General features: G+C 40.2%; 1 protein-coding gene across 1 annotated transcript in view; it reads right to left on the bottom strand.

Moving 5' to 3' along the window:
• The window catches only part of ece2a (endothelin converting enzyme 2a), a 106326-nt gene that overhangs the window by 25317 nt on the left and 55313 nt on the right, over positions 1 to 25696 (bottom strand). The window contains exon 4 of the mRNA XM_084913268.1: positions 25030 to 25313. Coding sequence (XP_084769394.1) covers positions 25030 to 25313 — 284 coding nt within the window. The remainder of the gene's footprint in view (positions 1 to 25029; positions 25314 to 25696) is intronic.

The raw sequence follows: 25696 nt of genomic DNA on the forward strand, positions 1-25696 counted from the left end.
CTATTTTCCTGGCTGTTGTTGTACTATACCTGATCATCAAGCACAGCATTAGTTCAAGAGGAGGTCAACCTATATTGCAATCCCAGCAGAGAAACTGATCAAATCAGTGCCAGCTGACTACAGCTGATGGCCTTTTGTATGCACAATGGGTAAATCTCATATATGGCACAGCACTGAGGCTGCCTTAACCTGTACATATTGCTGCAAGCCGCTTTGCAATCCACATACACCCCAGTCCATGCTCTGCTTGACTTTGTTATTGTTGTCACTGACATCTTCTCTGCTCTGTCTGGATGTTTTGCTTTTGCTCTCCCAGTCTCTGGCTTTCACTGTACAGATGTGAAAGGGCAAGAAGGTCCCAGAACAGTTGATAAATATAAATTACTGCAGATGGGTTCGCCAACATTGACACCGTGGCTAGGACCAACCGATTACGCCGGCTGGGTCATGTCTGTTGGATGGATTATGACAGATTCCCAAAGCAGCTGCTAGTCAGAGAACTGGCACAGGGAACGAGGTCACGAGAGCACCCCAAAAAGCACTGGAAAGACTTTGCAAGGAGGACCTGAAGATGTTTAGGTTCAACCAGCTGTGATGTGAAACAGCAATAGACTGTAAAGAACAGTGATAAAAGATAAGATGAGACAAAGCACCGTCAGAGGCCCACCAACCTCAAAGAGCTGAGGCCAGAGACGTCATAACAGGGCCACCAATCATCAGTAATGACCGCAGATGGAAATAATCTACTTTTAACTAATGCAGTCTGGCCTGTGCTGTTTGCCTTATTAGCCCTTTCCTAGTTCCTATACAGGCTGCATGTTTTCCCTCAGTCTTTGTTGGGTCATTGCCTCACCTGCCCCCTTGTTCCTGTGTCTTCCCTTGGGTTTCACCTGCTGATTTTCATTGTTTGGATTTTCTTTTGCAGACCTTTGGATTTTGTTAGGTCACTGGGTTTTGATGGCACACTGTGCACTGTTTTTTGTCAATCCCTAAATTCCTTTTACTTTACCACTTTACCTTTTGTTCTTTAGTCTCAAGTTAGAGTTGATAATATCAGTATGTGTCTTAAAACTAAAATCCAGAGAATAACTCACCAGTAAATGTATGCTGTTCAAGAAGGTAAATAAATGGCATGGCTTCGTTTGCCTAATGAGCAACAGCAGTCTAATATATACACATACATCAGAGTTAACAAGATATGTATCAAAACTAAGTGAAAATCAGCTGACAGGAGCAGGACATCGTGAAATGTGCCTCGAGTTTCATTGACTGCATAATTTCACAGTTGCATGTTAACTTGATTTCTATGGATTGTGATGACAAACAACATCAGAGTGCCATTCCCAGAGCTAATCCCAAAGGGGACTTAACAAATCCCTTTGCATCTTGCCACTGGCATCAAAGCTGTAGCGAGTAGCACTACACATCAAAGCCTACAAAGATATATATTTTTTATGTATGCTAAAAAAACAAAACAAAACAAAACCTTGAAAAATAAAATACACCTCGTTCCCTTTTGCTGTTTTTAGCCCACCCAGTTAAAAAAAAAAAGACCCCACACACACAGCAAGCAATCAAATGCTCAGTGCTGTGAGCTGTTTCACCCAACCTTAAAATGTCACATCCAATTCAACAGATACTCAATAGTGTACTGACTTGCACATGTACTGGTGAACTGTTGCTATTATTCGGGTGCTATTTTTGTGCCATCATTCGATCCTGCAGGCAGTTTGTAGACTGCTACAGCAGCCTCTAGTCACGTGCTGCAAACCAGGTCAGCTACAGCATTAGAGAGGGGACAAAAAGCTTCCCTTTTATGCCACACAGCTATGGTACTATTCAGTATGCAAGTTTTTTTTTTGTGTGTGGCTTAAATATTCTCAGCCACTGACTCATTTGTGCATGGCAGCGTGTACTACATCTAAATGCAGCAGCATAAAATTGCATTTACTGGTAGTAGCAGGGTCTGATATCACCTCAGCAGCAGGCTTAACAGGGTCGCTCCGTCACTCTGTCGTGCCTTCTGTTTGTTTGCTCTCTCCTTATCTGTCAGTCCTCTTTCAGTCCCTCTCTCTGTCTTTCCATCTTCCTCCATTTGATTGAGCTCTGATTGTTTTGTGAAAATTTAACGTGGCTCCAGGGTGTTGTTTTTCATAATTAAGAACTGGAGCGACAATCTGGCAGCAAACAAAAGTCACAATAGAAAAGGACACTACTTACACTGCCGAGCTGTGTCCAAAACAAAACCTACATTTTCACATCCATACAGTACGAGTAAGAACACATACAGTAGTCCCAACGGGTCTGCTCTGAAAATATAAGACAGCAAAACATGCCCCACCACCACCACCACCCCCTCCCCTCCTTTACACGTGAGCAGCTCCTGAGCACTCTGCTGTTATCTCTTTCTTCTCGTCTATTTCTAAATTTGAAACAACATAAAAGCCAAGTCCACTTTTTTGCTGTTTCTGTATAATTGCATCATTTGTCAAGTGGTGCAGTTATTTCAAGCCCTTGGATATCTCTCTGTACACAATCCCGAGGAACATAAAAGTCAACATTTCTTCAGATGGCGTGGAGAGTCAGAGGAGGGGGGAGTGAATGAAAATATCACAGAACAAGTGCATCTGTAAAATGTAAGCATGGCTCTATAGACGCTTCACAGGTCAGGCAAGCCTGATGGACACAGCTTCGATCCTTTAAAAGTAAAACTAGTCATGTTGCAGTAGTCATGGCAATCCTTCTGATTTGAAGTCCAATCTTTAACATGTTAACCTACTGAGAAAGTTAATATGAGTGTTTAAAACGATACACGGCAATACACTGTGAACGCTGATTTAAAGTGCATGGATGTGTATGGTGAATGGACACAGGACATACTTGTATTAACAGTTACAGTTTCCTCATCAAGTTAAAACCAAACCGAGGATGATTTTCAGTGAGCTAACATGTCTCCTTGCTTCCTTCACTCATATGTTTTCCCCCTTGTCTCAGTGTGGAGTGGAGAGTGGGATGCCAGGAAGAGATAAGAGGAAGGTTCAAGTGTAATTTAATTTTAAAAATCGAATTTTAAATGCACTGAGCTTCTGCTGTCTGATCAACTGATTAGATATTTGCATTAATGAGCAGCTGAACAAGAGCTCTTAATATATATAAAATTCCTCTTTATATAAATCTATACAAGAAATTTAAACAGTAGATGAACCTACAAATACATACACTCAAAAGGTAGTTTAGAAATTCTCTACAAAAACTAAAGATTTTTGTGTAGAACACACCCGTGTTTCATTATTTCTAACCACCTCCAAAAGCCTTCCCTCTCCTCGACTACTTGAGACGCAATTAAGGAATTGGAAGATCCTTCACCGTAGCAAAAAAGGGGGAGACAACTTCCGGGTCACGGCAGGAGAAAAGATGCACGAGTTCATTTAAAGAAAAAAGCACCAGAGAAAAGTTTCGTCTTTTCATCTTGACAAGAAAAAGAGAAAGGAAAAAGAACTTCGAACACCTCTCGCCTGGCGATAGCAGGATGGGATGCGCAGCACTGTCACCTAGTTTCCATGGTAACCTGTTGCTATGGAAACAGGCCCTGGAACAGAATCAGGAGTCGGGTGAACAAGGGGCAGAGTGAGGGAGGTGAGGATGGAAAGGAAGGAGGCAGAAACCGGGAGAGAGAGGAAAAGGGAAGAAAATAAAGTGAAGAGCATCGAATTCGGCACAATCTTACATCTGAAGAGCTTCCTGAGCTCTGGCACAACCCGACTGTGAGCTGAGCTTCACCCCATAATTCAAAACCTTGTCCTCTGCTTAGCTTATAAAGTGAAGTTGGTTTAATAAACATGATGCTACTGTGGAGAAGAAGAGAGAAGCTTCATTGGCATTCATCTCACTGACGGCCGTGCACAGCAAACATTACATAACGAGTGAGATGGCTGGGACTGCAACCAAACACAAGAGTTAAGAACATTTTGACCTCGACTCATTTGTCTATGACGACATCCGAGCGTTGCGTTGGGTTCAGGTGAGAATCACAATTAGCTTACCGAAAGCGTCGGTCTTGTACTTCTGATGCTTCAAGGTCAACACAGTGAGTTTGTTTGCTTACATGCTTGTTTTTAAGCGAGGATGAGGTGTCAAATCACAACAGGGGCTTGCATAAATCATGCTGAAGGCCGTTTGACATAGCCTGACGAACAAGAAGAGTAATACAGGAGAGATGCAAACAGCATAATTTGTTTGCTACTGAGAAAAAACAAAGAGACAGAACAAGCTGCCGCCAGGTAAATCCAAGCCTAATGCACTAATTTGCAGATGTCCACGCGGAAGCCTGTTTCCCAGAAATTACACACCATACTACCGTTGAACTACATTTGATTTCCCGTAACATCTCCTCACGCACGCACCACCCACTCCTCATCTCCATCTAGCTCTCTAATCTTTCCCACAGCTGAAGCTGGACCACATCCCGCCGGGTTAGTTTATTTCACTGTCACATAAAGAGCCTTGGAGCGTGTTGTGTACTACAGTCAGTGACAGACAATATGGGCAGCAACTGGCAGGCAGCACTATAGGACAGATGGATTCATGCGCACTCACACATGCAGATTGCCTCTTATTCATGAAGTCTGAGGCTTATTCAGTGAATCGCTCTGACAAACTGCACCAAAAACTTCAGTCAGACTTTCGACAATACGGCTGTTACACAAACACACACAAAGTGCCTGGAATATCAACAAAGCTGATAGCAAAGATATGCAAACAGAAAATGAATAATTAACTTTATACACACACAGCTGCAGCATGGAGAGAGCGTAAAAGCGTGCGTGATGGGTTTTTTTTTTAAATTGCTGAAGATTTATAGCATTCATGTTTTAAGTGAGACATACAAATGTTAGGATCCAATAACTGTGCTTCAGGGTTTCTGTGTTTGCCCAGTGAAAGCATCACCATTTGAAACTGGATTTTAGCAAACACGAAGACAACATGAAACTAACTTGATTTTTTTTTAACCTAATAATAAAGCACATGGCTTCTGAAACTATAGTTACATTATTAATAATATGCAGAACCTGAAAAAGCAACCTGAAAATTGGCAAATTTCACATTTTGGATTCTGGATTCTTTCTTTTGTGTGATGTTTCACTTCCAAACAAGTTGGGATGCAACAAGTGCTCAAAGAGTCACCTGATTTGTCATTTTGTACAGATAAAGCGAAATGAGGCACAGCTTATTAATTGAACTGAATTCAAAATCCTTCTCTTCACATACAAGGTCTTGAATAATCAGGCCTGATCACATCTTTAAGTACCGTATCATCGCAATAGAGCTCTTCACTCTTACACTGCTGGCTTCCTTATGGTTCCTAAGATATTTAAAAGTAAAATGGGAGGTAGAGGGTTCAGCTCTCAGATCTCTCTTCTGTTGAACCAGTGGGCCATTTTTTAAAAAATGCCTCTCTGTGCAAAATGGGTTTAAAAACATAAACAACTGTGGGATACTGTTAGTCCGTGATTTAGACAGGGGGAACAAAGGGCAAAAAAAAAGGGCATCTATGAATGCACAACACTGATCCTTGAAGCAGAGGGGCTACAGTAGCGGCAGAAGACCATACCAGGTGCTATTCCTGTCAGCTATGAACAGGAAACAAAGACAAAAAAAAAAAACTGGACAACAGAAGGTTGGAAAAACACTGCCCAATCTGATGAGTCTCAGTTGCTGCTGCCACATTCAGATGGTAGGGTCTGAATGTGGAATAAACAACATGAAAGCACGGATCCATCCTGCCTTGCATCAACAATTCGAGCTGCTGCTGGTGATGTAATGGTGTGGGGGATATTTTCCTGGCACACTTTGGACACCAAATGAGGATCGTTTAAACACCATAGACTACCTGATTATTGAGCTTCTCCAGCAAATAAAAACTGGCTTCTTGAACAAGATAAAGAGTCAGATGGCCTCCAAATTCAACAGATCCCAATCCAATGCAGCACCTTTGGGATGAGATTGAACACATACATCATGTATGTAAAGCTGGCAAATCTGCAGTAACTGTGTGATGCTATCATATCAACATGGACCAAAATCCCCAAGTAATGTTTCCAGCACCTTGTAGGCTCTGAAGAGGGCGTAACTCCTTACTACCAAGGTGTACCTAACAAAGTGGCCAGTGAGCTCCACAGATTCACTTTTGATCTTATATTATATAATCACCTCAGTATGATTCAGCCATAACTGACGATTCCTGCAAGGCAGAAAAGAACAAGGTTTTGAGCAGGTATGAAAAAAAAGGAGACAAGGCCACACGACGCGAGCAGAAAGAATATCTGATAACCAAACCCAGAGGAAAAAAAGATGAGGCAAACTGTGCTTTATGCATCGTCACAATTGCCTGAGGCAATGCAGTTTTTTTTCTGTAGAAGACTGGATAAAAGGTTTAAAATAATTTCAGTGTGGTGGTACTGAAGGAGGTGATTTAATTAACTGATTGGGAGTATTACACAACTTCTCATCTGTCCAATGAGAAGCCCAACGCCACAAACTCCCCCATGAGGCAGCACCCAAGAACTTGAGTAGTACTGAACGCATCTGTTACCCGTTTACAGAAAACTGGCATATTCGGCCATTTATCGATCTAGATATAGGTCTAGTTTATGTTTATGATCTATTTGGGATCTACATTTTCAGTTAGTTGCAAATTATTCTGAATAAAAAGAATCTCTTTATCAACTTTTGATAACACAATAAATGTGATGTAATCTTATGAGGTGCAAGCGTAAACCAGGCTTTTGTAAGATTAGTAAAAGATGAAGCAACACATCATCATTTAAAACATTTAGAGCATAAATAGACCACTACATTTAATTGCAAACACTTTTCAGCTGCCCAACATTTCCTCAACCACATCCTTTTTTATCAAAGAGTAATGGCAGACATCAGAACACTTCCACTTTGATTTACAAATTTTTTTCTTCACTTCACTGACACGCACCAAAAACCGTGACATCTTTTTCACGTATACTGTATGTGTGAAATTCAGCGTCTGTCAAGAGGTGGCTGACAAGCTGTTGGAAGCTACTGTGCTGCCGATGTATAAGTCACTGTCACAGGTCACACTTCTGCTAGCATGGGAGGTGTCAGTTAAATAAACGTATAATTTTCTGGAGAGTGCCATGAAGCGGTTTAGTGCAGCACGGCAAAGAGGAGGAAAGATAAGCCGCTCGGATCTGAGCTTCCTCTCCGTGCAAAAGACACGTGAGCACATACGGCCAAGAAGTCGGTCAGCTCATCTGGAGCTGTGATTCTGAAGGGCACAGAGTTACATCTGTGTGTGTCAAAACAGGTTTACTTGTGTGTGCGTGTGTCTGTCCTTCATAGTAGTGACCAGCTGTTCAGCAGAGGGATCCCTGCACATCTGGCAGCTTGCAGAGGGCATCTGCCATGCAGCAAAGACGAGGGGGATGGGGGGAAAGGACGGACGAGAAGAAGACAGATGAGATTAAAGAGAGCCGAAGACAAAAGGTGATGGGTTTATCTTCATAAGGTGAAATGCAAATATGATTTACAGTCATACACTTGGATGAGCTGTAAGATAGAAAAGGAGAGGGGTTAAATAAATTCAGGCTCCTCTGCACCTTTAAAAGAAAGAAAAAGGGGGAAAAAAGAGTGCTTATGGATGTGGTGATGTGAACTACGTAGTATCTGTAAAGGAGCTGAGCCGCCGTTAGCTTAAACTTCTGCAGAAGGTCAACTTAAAGCAAGATTAGCGGGGCCAGGAGATGAGAAATCAGCGACGTACTCACGAGGAGTTCTGTCTACACACACAAAAACACGTCCTTAAAAAAAACACATAGTTTTCTATTACTGCTTATATTTCTTTGATGCACAGTCACTGTAGTCGCATGCAAAGATATAGAAAAAAAAACCCTTCCATGCTCATCATAAGCTGGTGACACGGGCATAGCTGACACTGTAGACATTAAAGGAATTACTGTCAACATGAGCTAACAGATGCTTAGCGTAGATTGGTTTCAGAGGGAATCTGTTGACCTCTGGGTTGTTAGTTTATCACCCATACAAGATTATGCACTTGATGGAAAACAGAAACAGTCTTTTGATGGAGGTCTAACATAAAGTTGATACATTAAAACCCACTGCAGCTGGAAAACTCTCAGCTGCCAGCTAGAAACTTAATGACAGAATGAAGTAAAAAAACAAATAAAACAGGACTGCGATTGGTCAATAGGTTAATAAGGTTATCATGCATCTTATATTTGTTGTTTCTCAGCTCGAGCCACACAAGTCATTTTGAATCATATCTGTGTGAATTACTTTTGGGAAGAACATGCCGGGTATTATCCTGCCTCACTCAAAGTCCTCCTCAACTTAAAACTGTTGTATTCTTTGAAGCGATATGAGGCCCGTCAACAAATAATCATGAATAAATTCAATTGCATAACAGAAAGATAGATTGTAAAAATTAATAGTAAGCTTGGGGGAGAAAACAGCAGCACTACGAGTTGCTCTGGGTTCCCGAGAGGCACAGATTTGGATTTGAGCTGGATTTGCAGCAGAAAAGCATTTCAAAAGTTCATATTAGGAAAAAGAGAGAGAAGGCCATCACATTATGGATGTAGTATTAACAGAAACTTGTTTTTTTCTAAACAGATTGTCATAGCTGTGGAATATCACACTGACATGGGATGACATTATTCTTTTTTCTCCATATTTAAGCTTTAATATCTTTGAAACTCTTCACCTGATCCAGACTGTTTTAGAGAACATCATCTCCCTTGTGTATGAGAAGCAGTTCGCTCACTGCAGAGAGACTGGCCATTCAAATATTTCAGGGACTTCAAGCATCCATCACTCAGATTAATCTGAGCTACACACCTGCGAGTCCATATTCACATCGCCACATTTTTTACCCTGAACTGCGATCAAGTCGTTTTCTAGAGAGTGAAATTTGCTTGCCCCTCAAGCAATGCCTACAAACACACTGACCTCTGGACTTTTTTTTGAGAAAGCTTTGCATAAAATTTTGCATATGTCCTATTAAGAAGTGTGTCTTGTCCCCTGGATTTTTTTGTCAAATCAATGGGACATTTTAGTTTGGACACTTTTACCAGCATTAGTTTACTCGTCAACCTGTGAAAGCAGCAGTGCCTCGTGTGGTTATAGATAAACTCTTTGAAGAACATTTATTCTCGACAGTATGAGTTAATCGCAAAGTCTGTGTTACAGAATCTGGGCAGGGAGGCAGAGCATCATATCACATATTCAGCTGTTTGGTCAGGATTAAACGGTTTCTGCTTCTTTAGTTTCCTTCAATACTTAAACTTGTGAAACTTTCTTTATGTTGTTTTTTTCTCTCACTCAGTAAATGTTTAACACCTACTGAAACTGATCCTTCAACCCTCAAGCAACATCTGAATTAAAATTAACTCCACCTCCTCCACCACCACCACGCAAAGTCCTACAGGAAATTATTTTTTACTGCAGAAATAGGACACCTGGATATCTGACAACATTTTATATTAGAAGCAGTAGGAACTAGACGATTAGCAAAAGCCAAGCTAAAAGTGCTGCATAGATAAGGCTGGACTTTGATGGAGTTTTATATCTCCACCTCAGGAAATGTGTGTATTTCTGGCAAAATGGTCGAACATCAAGTGTTCAAATCGATGCCCTCTCCCTCTTTCATCCAGTCTTTTAAGCAGCAACAGGCTGTTGCCTTTGCTGTCTGCTTTGGTGCATCAGCTAGAGAGTGAGGTGGTTGTTTTGGCCACTCGAAATGGAACCAGCTTAATGTTGTTTGGACTTTGAGCAGAGAGAAGCTGTGATCTGTGTGTCCGCCATGGGACTGGAATGCGAAAACAAACAGATCACAAGGCTGAGCCATCAACCCAAACTGGCTTTCAGTGGTCAGTAAAAGGTTCGAGCAGCAGACACGGGAAAAAAAGGAGACGAGAGAAAGCGACACAACCGACGGCAGGATTGATCTGCTGTGTGGAAGTGGGGTGGGGAGGAGGGGTTCACAGTTGGCTCGGTTCGATCAATCCAGAAACAAGTCAGATACACATACACAGATGCATGCTTCTGCAAACACGTAAATGAACACATGCCAACACATGCAAACACACGCTTTCGCTCACATCTCTCGCATATCAAATAGCCCAGATCCACACACACATTTGTTTTTTCAAGAAAACAAAATCCATATCGGTTGTCAGCCCTCTTAGGTCAGAAAAATGTTTTGTTAACATTTTGGACACGAGACACTTTTGACCTCCCAAATTTCTGCAATAACTTTGAATAAAACTGTTTGCAATGTACTGTATAAACAAAGCATTTTGTTGATTTATTTACTTTTCTCTGTTTCTCTGAGTCTTTAATGTGATAAAAGCGTCTGTACTGACTGCACTGCCTTCTAACACACTGTGCTCGAAGAATAAAAGAGGCAGTTGGAATGAGAGGAAGAGCCCATCCTTACTGAAGAGTTTACAGGACGCAGGAATGTAGTGAAGTAGTGCTGACAGGGGTGGACATAAACTCACATGTGGTGTACGTGAACAGTAAAGTACAGTATAACAGGCTCAGGAATGAAAAACGACTCTCACACTGGGAGATTATTGTACTCTACTAACCTTCATGGGCTGTTCTCCACTCCACTGTGGCCTACATTGATTTTTCACACATCCACTTTAAATATGGATCCCACCTCCCTCGCCTTTTTTTTTTTACTCACTACTTGGTTGTGCTTATCACAGATAAGCAAACAAATGCACAGTCCTAGCAGAAAGATGAAGAAAGACCAAATGAAAGCAGAGTTAAAAACAGTAACTAAAATGTTTTTTTTCCAAGTGCATGTGATTGTCTTTCGGGTTTCTGACCACACATCTACCAAGCCTCACTTTCTCATTATCCTGCTCTGACTCTTTCCTGTCCCTTGTCCCCAGTCTTCCTCTTCGCTCTCGCCTATATTCGCTTATTCCAATTAATGATCTTCATCCTTTAGGCATCCGTTGTTTCCATAGAAACGGTGCTCTGTAGTCGATACTGGTTGTCTAGGCAACAGTGAGCTGGGCAGGACATTCTGTGTGTGTGTGTGTGTGTGTGTGTAACAGCAGGTGCGCATGTTGCATGTTTACGTGATTTGGGCTTGTTCCTCACTGTGGTTCAGATGTTTTGTGTTTAGCATTTTCTATCAGGTTTTACTGACTTTATTAGAGTGTTTAAAACATTTTTGATTACACATCCTCAGAAAATATATTTGCTGCCATTAATGAGATGTTTGACCAAACTGTCACAGCCATTTCACGGACGCTGAGCTTTAGTTCTGTCACAACATGTTGTTGTTCAATACTCTTTCAATTTTAACGCCCTCAAAACTGTTCACATATTACGTAAAATACCTTCATATTACAAGATCTCTCTTCTTACACAGAGACACACACTTCTAAAGATTAGAATATCTACCAAACAGAGTCAATTGTATATGCTGTAAAACAGTGTTTGTATGTATGGTGCATTAATGTATGACATGTGAGCATTAAAATAGTGCTCATCACCTTTTCCGTTTGATGTAGTCCAATTCTCGGTCAGCTAGACTACAAACCTTCGTAAAGCTCCGGTTATGCAGGCCAACCCTCTAGCACTAACACTAGCTGATTGTTTGCGCTTGATAGATGAAATTGGTGACAAAGAGGTTTATGGTGCTGCAAAACAAAAAATCATTGCAGTTGTTTTGGTTGCTAGCATTGTAATTGGCGTAGTCACCGGTAGTTTGCGTGGTAGATAGCAACTTGTTTGCAAATAGGGCTGCCACAAACGATTATTTTCATGGTCGAATAGTCACCGATTATTTTTGCGATTAGTCGACTAATCAGATCATGCATCCATTGGACGTACAGCGTACAGCTTATTGCACCAGCAGCATCTGCTCTTATATAACTATCATTAGCTTACAGCTGTTTAAGGTATGTGCTAACTAAAAATAAAGACAAGATGATAGTTTATTAAATTTTAATGAAATTTGCAGATTGTTTCGGTGGAGTTTAATAAACTCAGCCGTCTGCTCCCTGCTATCTAAAATATAACGGGACACCGGAGTATATTCTCGAGCATCTCACACTTCTGATAATCAGTTGTCTGCTTGACGTTTATTCAGCTGTGCAAAAACTATAACTTTAATCTCAGCCAAACCGATTTACTCAGGAACAAATAAAATACTGAAAAAAGCCAAACAATAACATTTTTAAGTTATCTAAGTGACTTATATATCATGTTTAACCTGAGTAGCGAAAGACAGCGGTGGGTTTGAAAACGATTTGCCGGGAGTCCGGTGTTCTCACGGGCTCCAGTGAGCCTTGCCCCCGGCTAGCTATCGAGCTAGTGGGTAACAGACGTCTCCGAAAACGTCGGAGCGCTTTTGAAAGTATGTGGTGTCTTGATAAACTGAGCAGATATTTGAGGTTTACATATGGTTTAAATATGTTAAACGTTTATTTTGTGACCCAGAAAGAATAATAAGAGTAACATTAAAACTAACTAGCTGCCACCATTGTTGGAAACTATGAATTCTGGGACACAGCTTCTTCTTCTTTGGGGTTTAACGGCAGCTGGCATCCTTGTACATGCAGTGCTGCCATCTTCTGTTTCAGTCCGTTATTACACTCTTAAATCCTACTAGTTATTCCTGCGTCTTTTGGGATCTTACAAAGCTTCAAACGACGCGTCGACTATTAAATTAGTTGTCGACGATTTTGATAGTTGACGTAATCGTGACTAGTCGACTAATCATGGCAGCCCTATTTGCAAACACCTGCCAACTGCCCCCTGAGTGGAAGGGAAGATATGAAAGTGTAATGCACCTTTGTCTTCAGAGTAAAACTTGAACATACTGAAACATGTTGACTGCAGCGGTACAACTTTTAATCTAAAGGTGAAAATTCTTCTTTTCCGGTTTGTGTTTTTCAGCTTAACTATCGCTCATCAAGTAGTTGGCAAATATTTGCAGACACGATGGCATCTTGCATGCAAACTGCGAGCAACTGGGGCAATCTGCATCCAAAAGAATCTGTCATAAAAGCGATCACAAGGATTTTTGGTGCAGCACCTATTTTGTGACTAATTTCACCTTGTGACAGCCAGCAACCACTCTACGTATTTCCCTAGTGATTGGAGGTTGCCAGGGGGTCACCGACCAGCCTCTAGGCCTGTGTGTCCGAGGCCTTAGCAATATTGTTTCTATACTTTCAGCTCATCGTGTCTCAGTTATAGTTGTTTTTTATGCCTCTGTCATTATTTACACTGCAAATAATCATTGATTATTTTTTAGCAGGTACTCATAGCTCTTCTTTTGATTATGCTAACTTATCAGTTAGTTACCCTGTTTATTGCTTTTAAGTGACAGCTTTGTCAGCTGACAGTTTAACTGCTAATCGTACTTTCAGAAAATAACTGTCAAGATTGTATTCAAGTTTAGTTAGCTACTATATTTTAAGAATTTAATATTTGATGATTTTAGTGTACTAGTTAGCTTATAATCTCTAGTGTTAGCCATACAATCGCTACAATACAATACAACAGCTTCTTCAACTGTAAAAAAAATTTAACGGCTCATCACGCTTTAAGCCAAGTATTTTACAAGTATTTTTACAACCTTTTGTTCATACCATGTCAGCACACCATTAAAAGGGCTCTACATGGACAGGCATGGAAAACCTAAACCTGAAACAGTCTCATGAGTTTAGACAAGTAAAAGAGAAGAAAGACTATATGTGCAAAAGGGAGCACAGGGATTGCATCTGGCTCCGGGGGTTTCCCAAGTCACAGCTGGTAAAAACCATAACGCTGGATTAACAAGAGCATCTGCAGATAGAAAGAGCGAGCACAAACCGCACGATGGGGACACGATTTGAGGTGAAATCAGGACAGAAAAAAAGGACGTAATGAGTAAATATATATATATATATATATATATATAAAACATATCTGAAACCATCAGTGCATCTATATATTTACATCTTGAATCCATTTTTGTTAATGGATTCAAGATGTAAATATATAGACCATTTTGAAAATTCTTCAAAATGGTTAAAAAGAAAGTTTATTAATCAAAAGCACCTTCAAACATGCACATAATTACATCATATACAGGCTCCTAAATTAAGCAGACTGGTATTATAATGACTTGCAATCCCAGATCTTATTAAAAAAAAACACCAACATATGCACACGCATCTAATAAATGTAAATGACATACACTGATTATGGCAAAGAACCGATGTATTATATACTACATTTATGTGATATTCTTGGTGAATTTCTGTGTGCATGGCAGGCCATCTGCTATTGTGAGTGGCCAGTGTATGTTGACCGAACACGTGCAACAAATCATCAAGAGCTGTGTGAAAATCTCTAGAGAGCCAGGAGGCCCCGGCTCAGCGGTCCATCCCTTCACACATACCCACACACACACACACTGACACACACATGTGCATGCATATGTATGAAAATACATGCACACAGATATTCTGTTAATCTTTAGAGTGGCTCAAGCACACACAGAATGCAACTTAACATAAAAAAATAAATAAATAAAAAGCACATCCATATGCATTCCCTGTCTTTGATCCCGTGCTCAAATCTCTACACATGCGCAAACAGAATTGCAATCACCCACGCTCCCACTCCCTCACGTGTGCTCCACTGCTCTACTTTCAGTCTGCTAGAACTGGAGAACAGAGGGCTCATTGGGCCAAAAGACTTGATCACACATGGAGGAGGGGCAAACGTTATAGGTATGCATCAAGAACTTGGACAAACATGAGCGCACAGTAACACACACACACACACACACAGTCATGCAAAGAACACGGCGTCCACTTTCAGTGATGCAAAAACACACAAGCAGGCAAGCATGCACATGCACAAAGCTGCAGCTTGGGATGCACAGGCACTTCTGAAATGCATATACAAACACCACGCATGTGTGCACACGTGTAAAAAAGATGGCGGAGAAAGGGACTCATGAGGGTTGTGAGACAAACACAGACATACAAGCAGTGACTTACTTAATATATACTTTAACTATCAACATTAATCCATTTTTTAAATATACTGAGTCATGGTGAGTCGTTGATCACCACAGCTTTGAATTTTACTTCCCAAACCTTTACAGACCTGCAGAGTCCAAAATAATTAGCATCAGGTGAGAGTGAGAGCTGAAAGGACAGAAGAGAGCGATATTATGTGAGGTGAAGATGCTGCATGAAGTGAAAAGCAGTTAAAAATTCTTAGAAGCCAAGCTCAAAATTCATTAACCCCCTCTGTAGTCATAACTTATTTAAAGGTGAACACACAGGAACGATAAACCTAAGTTTAGATTCACTGTAATTTCTTATTTGTTGTGAATAAACACTCAAGATACAAGCACAACAGAAATCGCATATAAAAATGACTTTGTAGGACTGATATTTACATTTATGCTAAAATCTGAGTTTCCAAAGTCAGTTCATGCACTTCATTCTGCTCTGTTTTTAAGCTTTGCCTTTCACACAAATACACGAGGGGATACACAAAGTGTGAAAGAGAGAAAGAGTAAAGTGGATTGGTAATCCACTTTACTCTGGCACAAAAGGTTCAAACTGAAATGAAAACATGTCGACATCGAAACACATGCACTGAAAGACGCACGCACACAATGAGCATTCAGCATTATTTATGCACACAAAACATGAAAAAATATTTAAAAGACTGAGAAATAAAGCTCCTGTGTGTCTGTGTGTTGTATGTGCGCTCTAACACGAATGTTCCTTTGGGGTTGTTTTCCCGGCAGCCGTCCAAGCTTCCTGGTAATGGAGCTGGGGAGAACTGTCCACAGCGGGAGCCAGAAACAACCAATCAATGTCAATGAACATGTCTCTCTCTCTCTCTCTCTCTGCATTAAGCCAGCTTAGGATGATGTCATGACAGCAGCCTGTCTGCCATAATGAGCACACAGCAAGGTTTTTCACCACATTAAACCAGTAGAAGAAAATTGTCTATTTGGCTAAAATGTGTAGATTTTAGAAAGGAAGGTATAAAAGAAGGAACCTTAGGGTCCTCCTCAAACATCGGTTCCTACAAACTGGTGAGGTTCAGAGCAGAAATGAACACACATCATTGAAAGGAAAGGTTTACAAGATGGTAGCGAGACCTGCTATGATGTATGGTTTGGAGACGGCAGCACTGACACAAAGACGGGAGGCTGAGCTGGAGGGGACAGAGCTGAAGACGCAAAGATTTTCACTGAGGGTGACAAGAATGGACAAGATTAGAAATGAGAGGGACAGCTCAGGTTGAGTGGTTAGAAAGGAAGGTTGAGTTTGGACATGGGAGGAGCGGGGACAGTTGACTCAGGATGTTGACGGTGGAGCTACCAAACAGGAGGAAAACAGGAAGACCTCAGAGGTTCATGGATTTAGTGACGGAAGAAACACGGAGGTCTACTGTGTTATTAGCTGTGGCGACCTCTAAAGGGAGCAGCCAGAGAAGATTTTAAAGTTAATTTTCTACACTCTATGTGACTTGCTAAGCAAGCGTGCTCGCAGTAGCTGATAGCTTAGCACTCCAAATTTTCATCTAAATGTTGTCACTTTAATCTGGAACAAAGGATTGAGATGGGCACAGTACTAATCCTGAGCTACCATTGGTTTGATCACAAAACCAATGGTAGCTCTACCACACATACAGTCCATGAGGATAAGTATACGCGTATTCTAAAAAAAGCAAATTTGCATGACTTACTACTTTGTTTTGTAAATTACACATTAGGTTACTTAACTACTTTCTGGAGCCGCCTAAGTAAAGTTTACACTAAATATCATGTAATAAAAATGAACTTTGGCCTACAGTCCTATACACTGACCTAACAAAAAGCACTCTGAAGATCACAAACCTCCCACAAGGCAGCTCACTCTCTGTGCATTATTTCCTTTTAACTGAATATTACTGGATATTGTAATCATTAATTTTTGTTCTTTTTAAACTTACTTTTTGAAGTTTGTAGTGCAGTAAAAATCAGATGTGGTTAGCATTGCAGATGTTTGATTTTTTTTTTTTTTAAGATAATCTTATCATCAAACATTTCCTGTAAATCAATTTATGTAATGAGGCTAATGGCAATTGTTTGCTTAGTAACTGTAATTTGATTACTACAAATTTAACAGGTCATTTAGTTGTTTCCCATGTAGGTTCATGTTTCTTAGAACTCTCCTTCCCAGTGTACAGTGTGAACCGCCAGTGCTGTCACACTGGCTGAGTGCAATGAAAAATGCAGAAATCTACTAGATTATGTAAGATTACCAAGAAGAAAAGGAGGCGTCTCCTGTCAGTTTAAGAGAGAGACTTGTAGACGGACTAAGAAGGATTAGAAACAAGCTGGAAAAAAAGCAGATGAGAAGTGCTACACGTATTTATAAAATTATTAATTGCATACTAAAACAATTGGGTCTACAGATGTGAGATACACCACATCCGACTGTGTGAGATGAGCTGAATAAAGTTGTCATTAACTCTTGCCATACACCTACGCGCCGCATAATGCAGCACAACAATGAAAAAGCTCTGACCATATCACTCACACTTCTTTGACTGATGGAAGAGACTGTGAAGATGCCGAGGCCAGAAAGAGCCAACAACAAATGCTCAGTTAAGACTTGTGTTGCGGTCTAGGTAATTATAACACAGTAAACCACCATACTGGATACTACATTTCTGAAATGACTGGAATTTTCCATACCACTTACTGTCATAAGCGAGGGCCCACACTAGTCTTTGAAGGACACATTTCTGTTATAACTGTTAACTTACATCTGTGACAGCTTCAATACCAGGCAGACTGAGCATGCAACACATGCACAGTATACATCGAAACATGTAGAATCGTTAGAATCGTTGTCCAAAATATATCCATTTGAAACATTTAGCATTCGTTTTTATTGTGCAAATGTTGTAATTTTTTTAAAATGAAAGTATAAAGTACTCACTATGAAGGTGTATTAGGGCAGCATTAAGAATAAAATATATTATTGTTCATTTTGAGAATAAAGTCAAAATTTCAAAGTTTGTGGCGGAACAGCAACGTCCATGTTGGCCACAGATGGCGAGTGAACATGGCGCCTTCCACAAACCGGTGCCCGCTCCTGCATATTCTTACATTTATGAAAATACATCAATTTTTACACATTAATCAATGTATACTTATGAGGACAACCTTCTTTTTCCATTAAATTACCTAAAAAATTACTTATGATACCATTAAGTGTAAATGATTCATTTTGAACGTATATAATTAGACATCAAATACAAACCTATCCATACTTAAGATGACTGGTTAAACCTGTAAACTGAAATCAACCACAAGCTAAAACACTTTGGTTAAATCTCTTGCACTATTGTGTGCAATTCTGTGCAGAATTAACAAACTCATGAATTACCAAATTTTCAGCTGCACTTGAGTAAACTTCTGGACATTGCATAATCTCCGCTTCAGTGCCCTTGAGCAAACAAGCTGCATTTAAGGTAGCTACAAAAGAGATGTCTTAAAGTAAACTTGCCTCACTGATTGAAACCAAGGACTAGTCTTTACCTCTTTAAACAGGACTAAAGGTTAGCAATTAAAAGTGTTAGTCTGAGATGATATCTAATGAAAGAGTCTCCATAGCAACAGCTAGAGTGATTCACAGAGCGTGTCAGCTTGTGAAATAAATTTCACACTTCAATGAACTGCAGCTTCTACTGTGTTTGTGTGTCACCATGATGGCAATAAAAATAAAACTCTATTGTTATTACGTGTATTGTGTCATGACTTTATATACAGTACGTGTGTCCTACATCGGATAACTGTGTGGGAAAGTGTTGCTGACTGGGATTTCTGGTGGAACTGATTTCACAGCTTTCTCCGAGGCTTAAGGCTTCTTATGCATCGTTATTTTCAATTTCACATAAAATAATTAATATTGCATGAAAAGGGCAGGTTTCAGCTTTGATTTGAGAAATTGTTTATTAATATACTAATATGCATTTTAAACTCATTTCTTTTGACATGCAGTGTTTCTTCTGTCACCTTTGACTATTCAGCTGCACAGAGAAAGAGTGATTCTCATGTCAACTAAATATTTTTGCATGTCATTTGCAGTAATGTAGTGTTTGTGGTGTTTTTTGTTACGGCCTTTGGATAATGGGCAGTTATTTTTGAAAGGTTCTTTTTTTAACATCCAAACTAAACCTTGGCTTTTAATGTTCCCTTTACCTGAGGTATCTCAAACAGTGTTAAACTCCAAGATTATCTTTAATTGTGCTCAGCTGACAATCCCAAATGGGCAGCATGGTGATACAGTGGTTAGCAATACAGTTCTTAGCTTGGACCTTTTCGTTGGGGTTTCCTCCCACAGTCCACAGACAAGTGTGTGAGATTAACTTGACCTTAGGTACTTATGTGACCATGAAAGGTTGACGGAGTCTCCACCTTAGCCTCATGACACACGGGCAGCCTGTCAGCTAAGATAAACTGCCTATAACCCGTTACTCTGGCTGGATGAGTCGTTAGGAACATTAATGGATGGATGGCCAATTTCTAACGTGAAGAGTTGATCTCTGATTTTGGTAAAAGAGTCAAATTCTACATGTACCAGCAGAAGAGTTTTATATTGTAATGTTAAAATGTAAAATGTAACTGGACATTCAATTACAGAATATTAATGTATTTAATCTCTCTGCAAGCCTTTCATGTATTTTTTGACCTTCAGGGATTCTTTTTGTTGCATAAAGCTTTTTGAAACCATTTTAATGTAACCTCCACTAATCTTCTAACAGGATATGCACTGACTTAAAAACACAAAAACAAAACATAAAAACTATTTGGGACAAATTTTCCATGAAAATCCAAAGGATGTGATCTTCCTGCTCACCAACATGCACTTGCAGCTAAACCTCTTCTTTGTTTTCCTTTAACGCCAACAACAATGGCCCCACTATACTCACACTGCACTTCAAAACCGACATCAAATCCCCTGGTGCAAGCTACAGTACGCTTTCATGTTGTTTTTGACTTATAACGTCACACAGGGTGCTGTTGCTGCTGCTGCCCCCACAGCCAAGTCAATTACATGAGTGTACAATCATGTCAGTTTTTACTGCCATTTTAATGATAACTGCAGAGAAGTTCAGAGATTCAGAGATCATATAGACTGAAAAGACAAGGCTTTCTGGAAAGAACTTTGAAAGAAATATATGATAGTTTTGATTCTGGTGATGTGGAAGTTTTATCTAAGTGGCGACATCTTTTATTTAGGAGAATAGCGAGTACTCAGCTCTGGTGTGAACAGTACAGAGCTGTTGAGATGCCACTGTTTGCATGAAACAACCAATACAGCGAGTGTAATGGACCTCTAAGCAGAACTAAATAGCACTGCTTAGAAATTGAGTGCATTAATTACTAAAAATATGAAGTCATGTACATGCTTTAAACAGGACTCTTTCTCAGTGTCAACACTGAGTAAGAAGCAGATTTGGGCTAACCAGCTATTTACAACGATGAGTAGCTAAAAATTTATCTAAGCTGGCCAGTGAGCTAACAGCGCCAAACTTACTCCTCTCACCCCTGACTGGTCACGGCAGATGGCCACCCCTCCCTGAGCCTCCTTCTCACTGAGTTTTCTTCCTGTTAAAAAGGAGTTTTTCCTTCCCACTGTTGCCAAAGCTCTTGCTCGAAGGAGGTCCCATTTTTATTTGTATTACTGTAGGGTCTTTAAATTACAATATAAAGCACATTGAGGCAACTTTTGCTGTGATTTCGTGGATAAAATGTAAATAAAACTGAATTTAATAACTCCGTGTCGCACAGTCTTGTGTCTGGCTTATCAATGTTTGGCCAGGGCTAGGTCTCACGCAAAGTGCAAGCACACACACGACGAGGCTGATGGCTGTCCATGACCAGTTTTCTGGATGTTACACAGAAACTATTGAAATAATTAACAAAATATGCAATTTGCCTCAACTTTTGTACACTCAGCCTTGTGTTTATACGATCTGTTCTCATACTAATGAGAAATAACAATCCGCTGGTGTAAAGTGACATGATTCACCAATTTTCTCTGGTATATTTCTTTATTTTTTAACTCAACACGATTAATCTTTGGGAATCTCTTTCAAAGCAGGCTTTAGATTAAAGTGTTCTGCACTGTTCTTCCTCCCCTCCCCTCAGCTTCTCCCTCTCCTTTCCTACCTTCTTCTCATCCGTCTCACACTGGCGCACTGCTCATTAGCTTTCTGTCAGTCTTGGTTTCTGTCTCCCACTCCTTCTCTTTTTCTCCCTCTCTCAATCCCTTTCTCCTCTGCTGTCATCCACTCCCCCCACCCTCCCCACCACCAATTCTTCTTTTCTTCTGTGATTTCAACAAAAGTTTCTTCAGGGATCTCCTTCATTTTCATCACTCTCTCCTATGCTCGCCATTTTCTCACCTTCCTTCTTTTCTTTCTCACCTTTCTTTCTCGCTCGCGTCTCCCTCCGTCTGTCCCCTTTTTCCACTTTGTGAAAATGCTTTCTGTAAGAATTGAAAGTAGGCTCTGAAGCCGCCACCCACATTCCTGCTAAACACACGCTCACACATAAACAAGAATCGTGACTGTCTGTGCCCATAAAAGCCAGAGTGAGACGGCAAACGTACACTAGTGCTGAAGACAAAAACACTGCTGTGTACTTGTGATCACAGAGAAGTTCATAAAGATACATGTAAACCAACATGAAGCAGAGGGATAGCCACGAGCATGAGGCAGCTGAGAAAAATTAAAGGGGAAAGGGTGCTTGGGAACTTGAGCTTCTTATTGAAATGGCTTTTAAACAGGCGTCTTCATGAGTTCAGCTTCACTCCTCTAGAAGGGAATTCAAATCCTCCCATCTGTCCACCAATCACACTCACTGATCCTTCTTTAATACTTCCTTCTGTTAGAGGAAAACACCCAAGACACCGTCCCTACAAACTGGGCCCACAGACAGCACTGTCTATATCCTTGTTTACTTCACAAGTCAGGGTTGTCCTCGGTTAAGCTTTAAGCATTAAAAATTGGGATAACTTGAGAAAACTGACATTTAAATACTTCTAATCTAATAACATTTCTTCTTGGTGTGTCATTTAAAGCACTTCACTCACTTGTTGCTGTAACTATTAGGATGGATGATTAGGAGAAAAACTTCAAGTTCAAATGAATTCATTTAAGCACATATTGTAACTCGGGTTGCAAGTAATCACATAACACAACATGGCAAAGCTCTCGAATGTTTGGCTACTTTTGGAGTTAGAATTGTTTTACAGTAGAGCATCACTGATGCAAACGGCACTGTACGACAAAGCTGACATGAAACTGACATCACAGCCGCTTTTACAAGCCGCCATTACTGGATGCTGTGCACCTCTCGAGTTTTGTAAACCTGGTGTGTCGCGCCGTTGGAACAGAGTGGAAAACACGATTGTTCAACTGTGTTGATTTTTACAGCTATTTTAATGATATGTCAGGAAAAAAAAGCAATTTCTTTGCTTCTGGTTTTGACGCTTTCACCTTTTGTACCAGTGCAATGTGGAGGCATTGTCTGAGCAGCTGCAGCTATCGTTCAGGAGGTATAACAGCGAGAATGAAGGGTTGTGGCTGTGTGATGAGGTCACCTGCGTCCATGTTGTCTCACTTGATTTTTAAATAATAACACCTACAGACAGTAATATAGTTCATTCTGAGTCACTCCTGATTTTACATTTAATCTTAGATATTTGATTTATGTCCAGTAAAATAATCATAGTTTACAAAACGTAAATCTACATGACTTTAATGTCGGTCAAAATAGTTATCGTTTATTGTTGCTTAATTCAAATCAGCAGCCTACGTATGACCCTGATATTAACTGCAAATATTAATGGTAATAGTCACCGGAAAAGCTTCATAATACTTTCATTTATAAATTGTTGATTTGTGTGTAATTTTAAAGTTTTGCACAAGAAAATGCAAATGTTTCAAATCTGCATTAACATCCCTTTTACTTAATGCTCTCAAGCTGCTTCCATTAAAATGAGTCACACTCTGTGACCTTTTCCACTGTAACATTTACTGTAATTATAGGCTGTGTGTTAGACGTAAGACTCTATACACCTGTAATTTTAACCTAAATTTTGAATTATACCTTACTTAGCCGTTCTTCAAATGCTCAGTAAGTACATCATGAGTAATTCTTCCCCATTCAGAAATCACAAGTTTCCTACTTCAGTTAATAGTGGAGCTCTCTTGTCTTAATATGCGAAGGTCAAGCACAGCAAATGACCAAAACATTGTCATTGTCACATTGACACAGTGGCAGTTAGTGCTGAGGCGAGCAGCTGAAGGGCACTCAGCTTCTTGCCACTACGCTGATGGGCTGTGGAGTGGAAATGTAAAGTGCCACTAATTTCACTGTCAGAAAGTCATTTACAAATAAACCGTACTGCTGCTCGCCGTAAAACAGCTCTCAAACCATCATAGGTGTGTAGCGACACTAGTGGCCTGCAAAACAGGCAAAGGACAGCTCTGTAAAAACGGACAAATATACAGTTTAGACGTATTTACATTTGATTTTTTAACTTTGCCATGCATCAGCTACAAATATCAACATTAATACTACTAATGATAATATTTTGACCTTAATTAACTTACAGAAAACATACATTGTTTCAAATTGATGATTTTTCTGAAACCATGATATTTCGAATGAATGAATGAATGAATGAATGAATGAATGAATGCTGCTTCCTTGTCACAATTGATTACCACTGTGGGTAGCTCCATGTGTCTGATTTGGCAGTTTTAAACCGGGATGCCCTTCCTGACTTAACCTCAAAAGGGATTTGCGTCTCTGGTTTGAATTGCACCAGTAACTTTTTGCTTACCAAGCAAATGTGTAACTGACTACACTACAGAGCCACACAGAAACAATGATTCCTCATAATGGAGAAAATAAAAGAATTTTAAAAGGTTTGTTGAAATGTTCACCTTTCGCAGTTAGATTGTTAGATTTTGCTCATCTAATTCTTCCTTAGTACTCTAATTTGGTTTGTTAAAAAGCAACTTGTGGAATAATGGTAAATGAACTGGTTCTTATAAACTTTGTCGTAATTTTATTGTTTTCTGCATTTAGGTGCTTTCTATCACACACATTCACACTCTAGTGAATATATCAGGAGCAACTCGGGGTTCAGTATCTGGCCCAAGGATACTTTGGCATGCAGAATGGAGCAGTGAAGGAACGAAAATATCCAACTTTTCAATTAGTCGATGACTTGCTCCATCCTGCTCCACCTCTGGAGCCATAGCTATCCAAAAACAACACTATCAGCAGTGCTACCCCTCAGCCTACTAGTAGCTGCAATCATGTAATGAATTTGGAAATCATACATTGCCTTGTTCTCATGTTATTGTGTTCAGAAAGCTTGACCTTTTACCTTGAGGTTGAGGTCACCGAGATTCAACGGGATGAATTTGAAAATCCTACTGCGCCTACTTTATTGTCATATTCAAAAACTTGGGTGTCTACGCCACCCACCCACCCAACAGGGTGACAACGATAACCCATCAGCCTTTTACTGCTGATGGGTTATTGTTTACAACTGTAAATAAATCTGTAAATGATCTGAAAAATCTGAGTATGTTCATGGTTTTCATTTACAGATCCTTGCTTTGTTCCTGTTATCATGTTTTCTAAAGTTTGAAAAAAAAACAGCTGTAACTGAAAGCAAATTACCACGTGATGGTTGGACTGTACCATAAACCATAAACTAGTGCTGCAGTGGTGAGTGGTAGTGAGTTCTCAGTAGGCACCAGGTGGGAAAAACAAATGTGCTTTCACAAAAACTCTCAGGTTCCCATAAACAGAAAGCAGAAACATTTTTGGTGAGTAATCCGACGTAACAAGAGAACCTCAACCCACAAAATATCAAACCTCTGGAAGGAAAAGTTTTTCAAAAATACCTCTGTGAGTGCTTGGTGAATGGAACAAGCAGTTTGAGGTGAAACCTCCCAAGGCGTTTTCTCATTCACCATGATGGCATCCAGGGTGGCCTTCTCTAGTATGACATCAAAGGAGGAGTCCGGGAAGGCGAGCTGACGCACGTCCATCTGATGCCATGTCATACCTGGGCAGTGGCTGTACCTGGCGCTCATTGTCCTGATGCACACAGATGAATAATCTATGTTGGCGATAGTATGATAGCCAGCGCTGTACATGTCACCGCTCATACTGCTGTTTCCGCAACCTGTGGAAGAGAAATAAAACAAAGTGAGCCAGTGCCAGGTGAAAAGTGCAAGACACATACAAGAGATGAAAGGTCAAGAGGGGAGAGATGATGGCACGGGGGAGAAGGGAACATAAAAGGATAAGTCTGAATCCGATGTTTCAAATGACCCATATATTTTTCAAGTTGCAGTTGTACAATCACATGATCACTATAGCATAATGTAATTACATAAAGCCTTCCAAGGCACCGCACAAGAGACACACACAAAGTCTCCATCCAAACTTATTTAGTATGAAACCTCACACTTCAGGGCGGTCATGTAAATGTGCGTTCAGAGGGTGCAGCTTATGCTGAAGTGATGTCAGACTCATGAGATCATCGCCAGCTACAAGGTTTCAACT

The sequence above is a fragment of the Perissodus microlepis genome, chromosome 18 (genome assembly GCF_051167445.1).
Source record: "Perissodus microlepis isolate ML-2025 ecotype Zambia chromosome 18, ASM5116744v1, whole genome shotgun sequence".
Taxonomy (NCBI): domain Eukaryota; kingdom Metazoa; phylum Chordata; class Actinopteri; order Cichliformes; family Cichlidae; genus Perissodus; species Perissodus microlepis.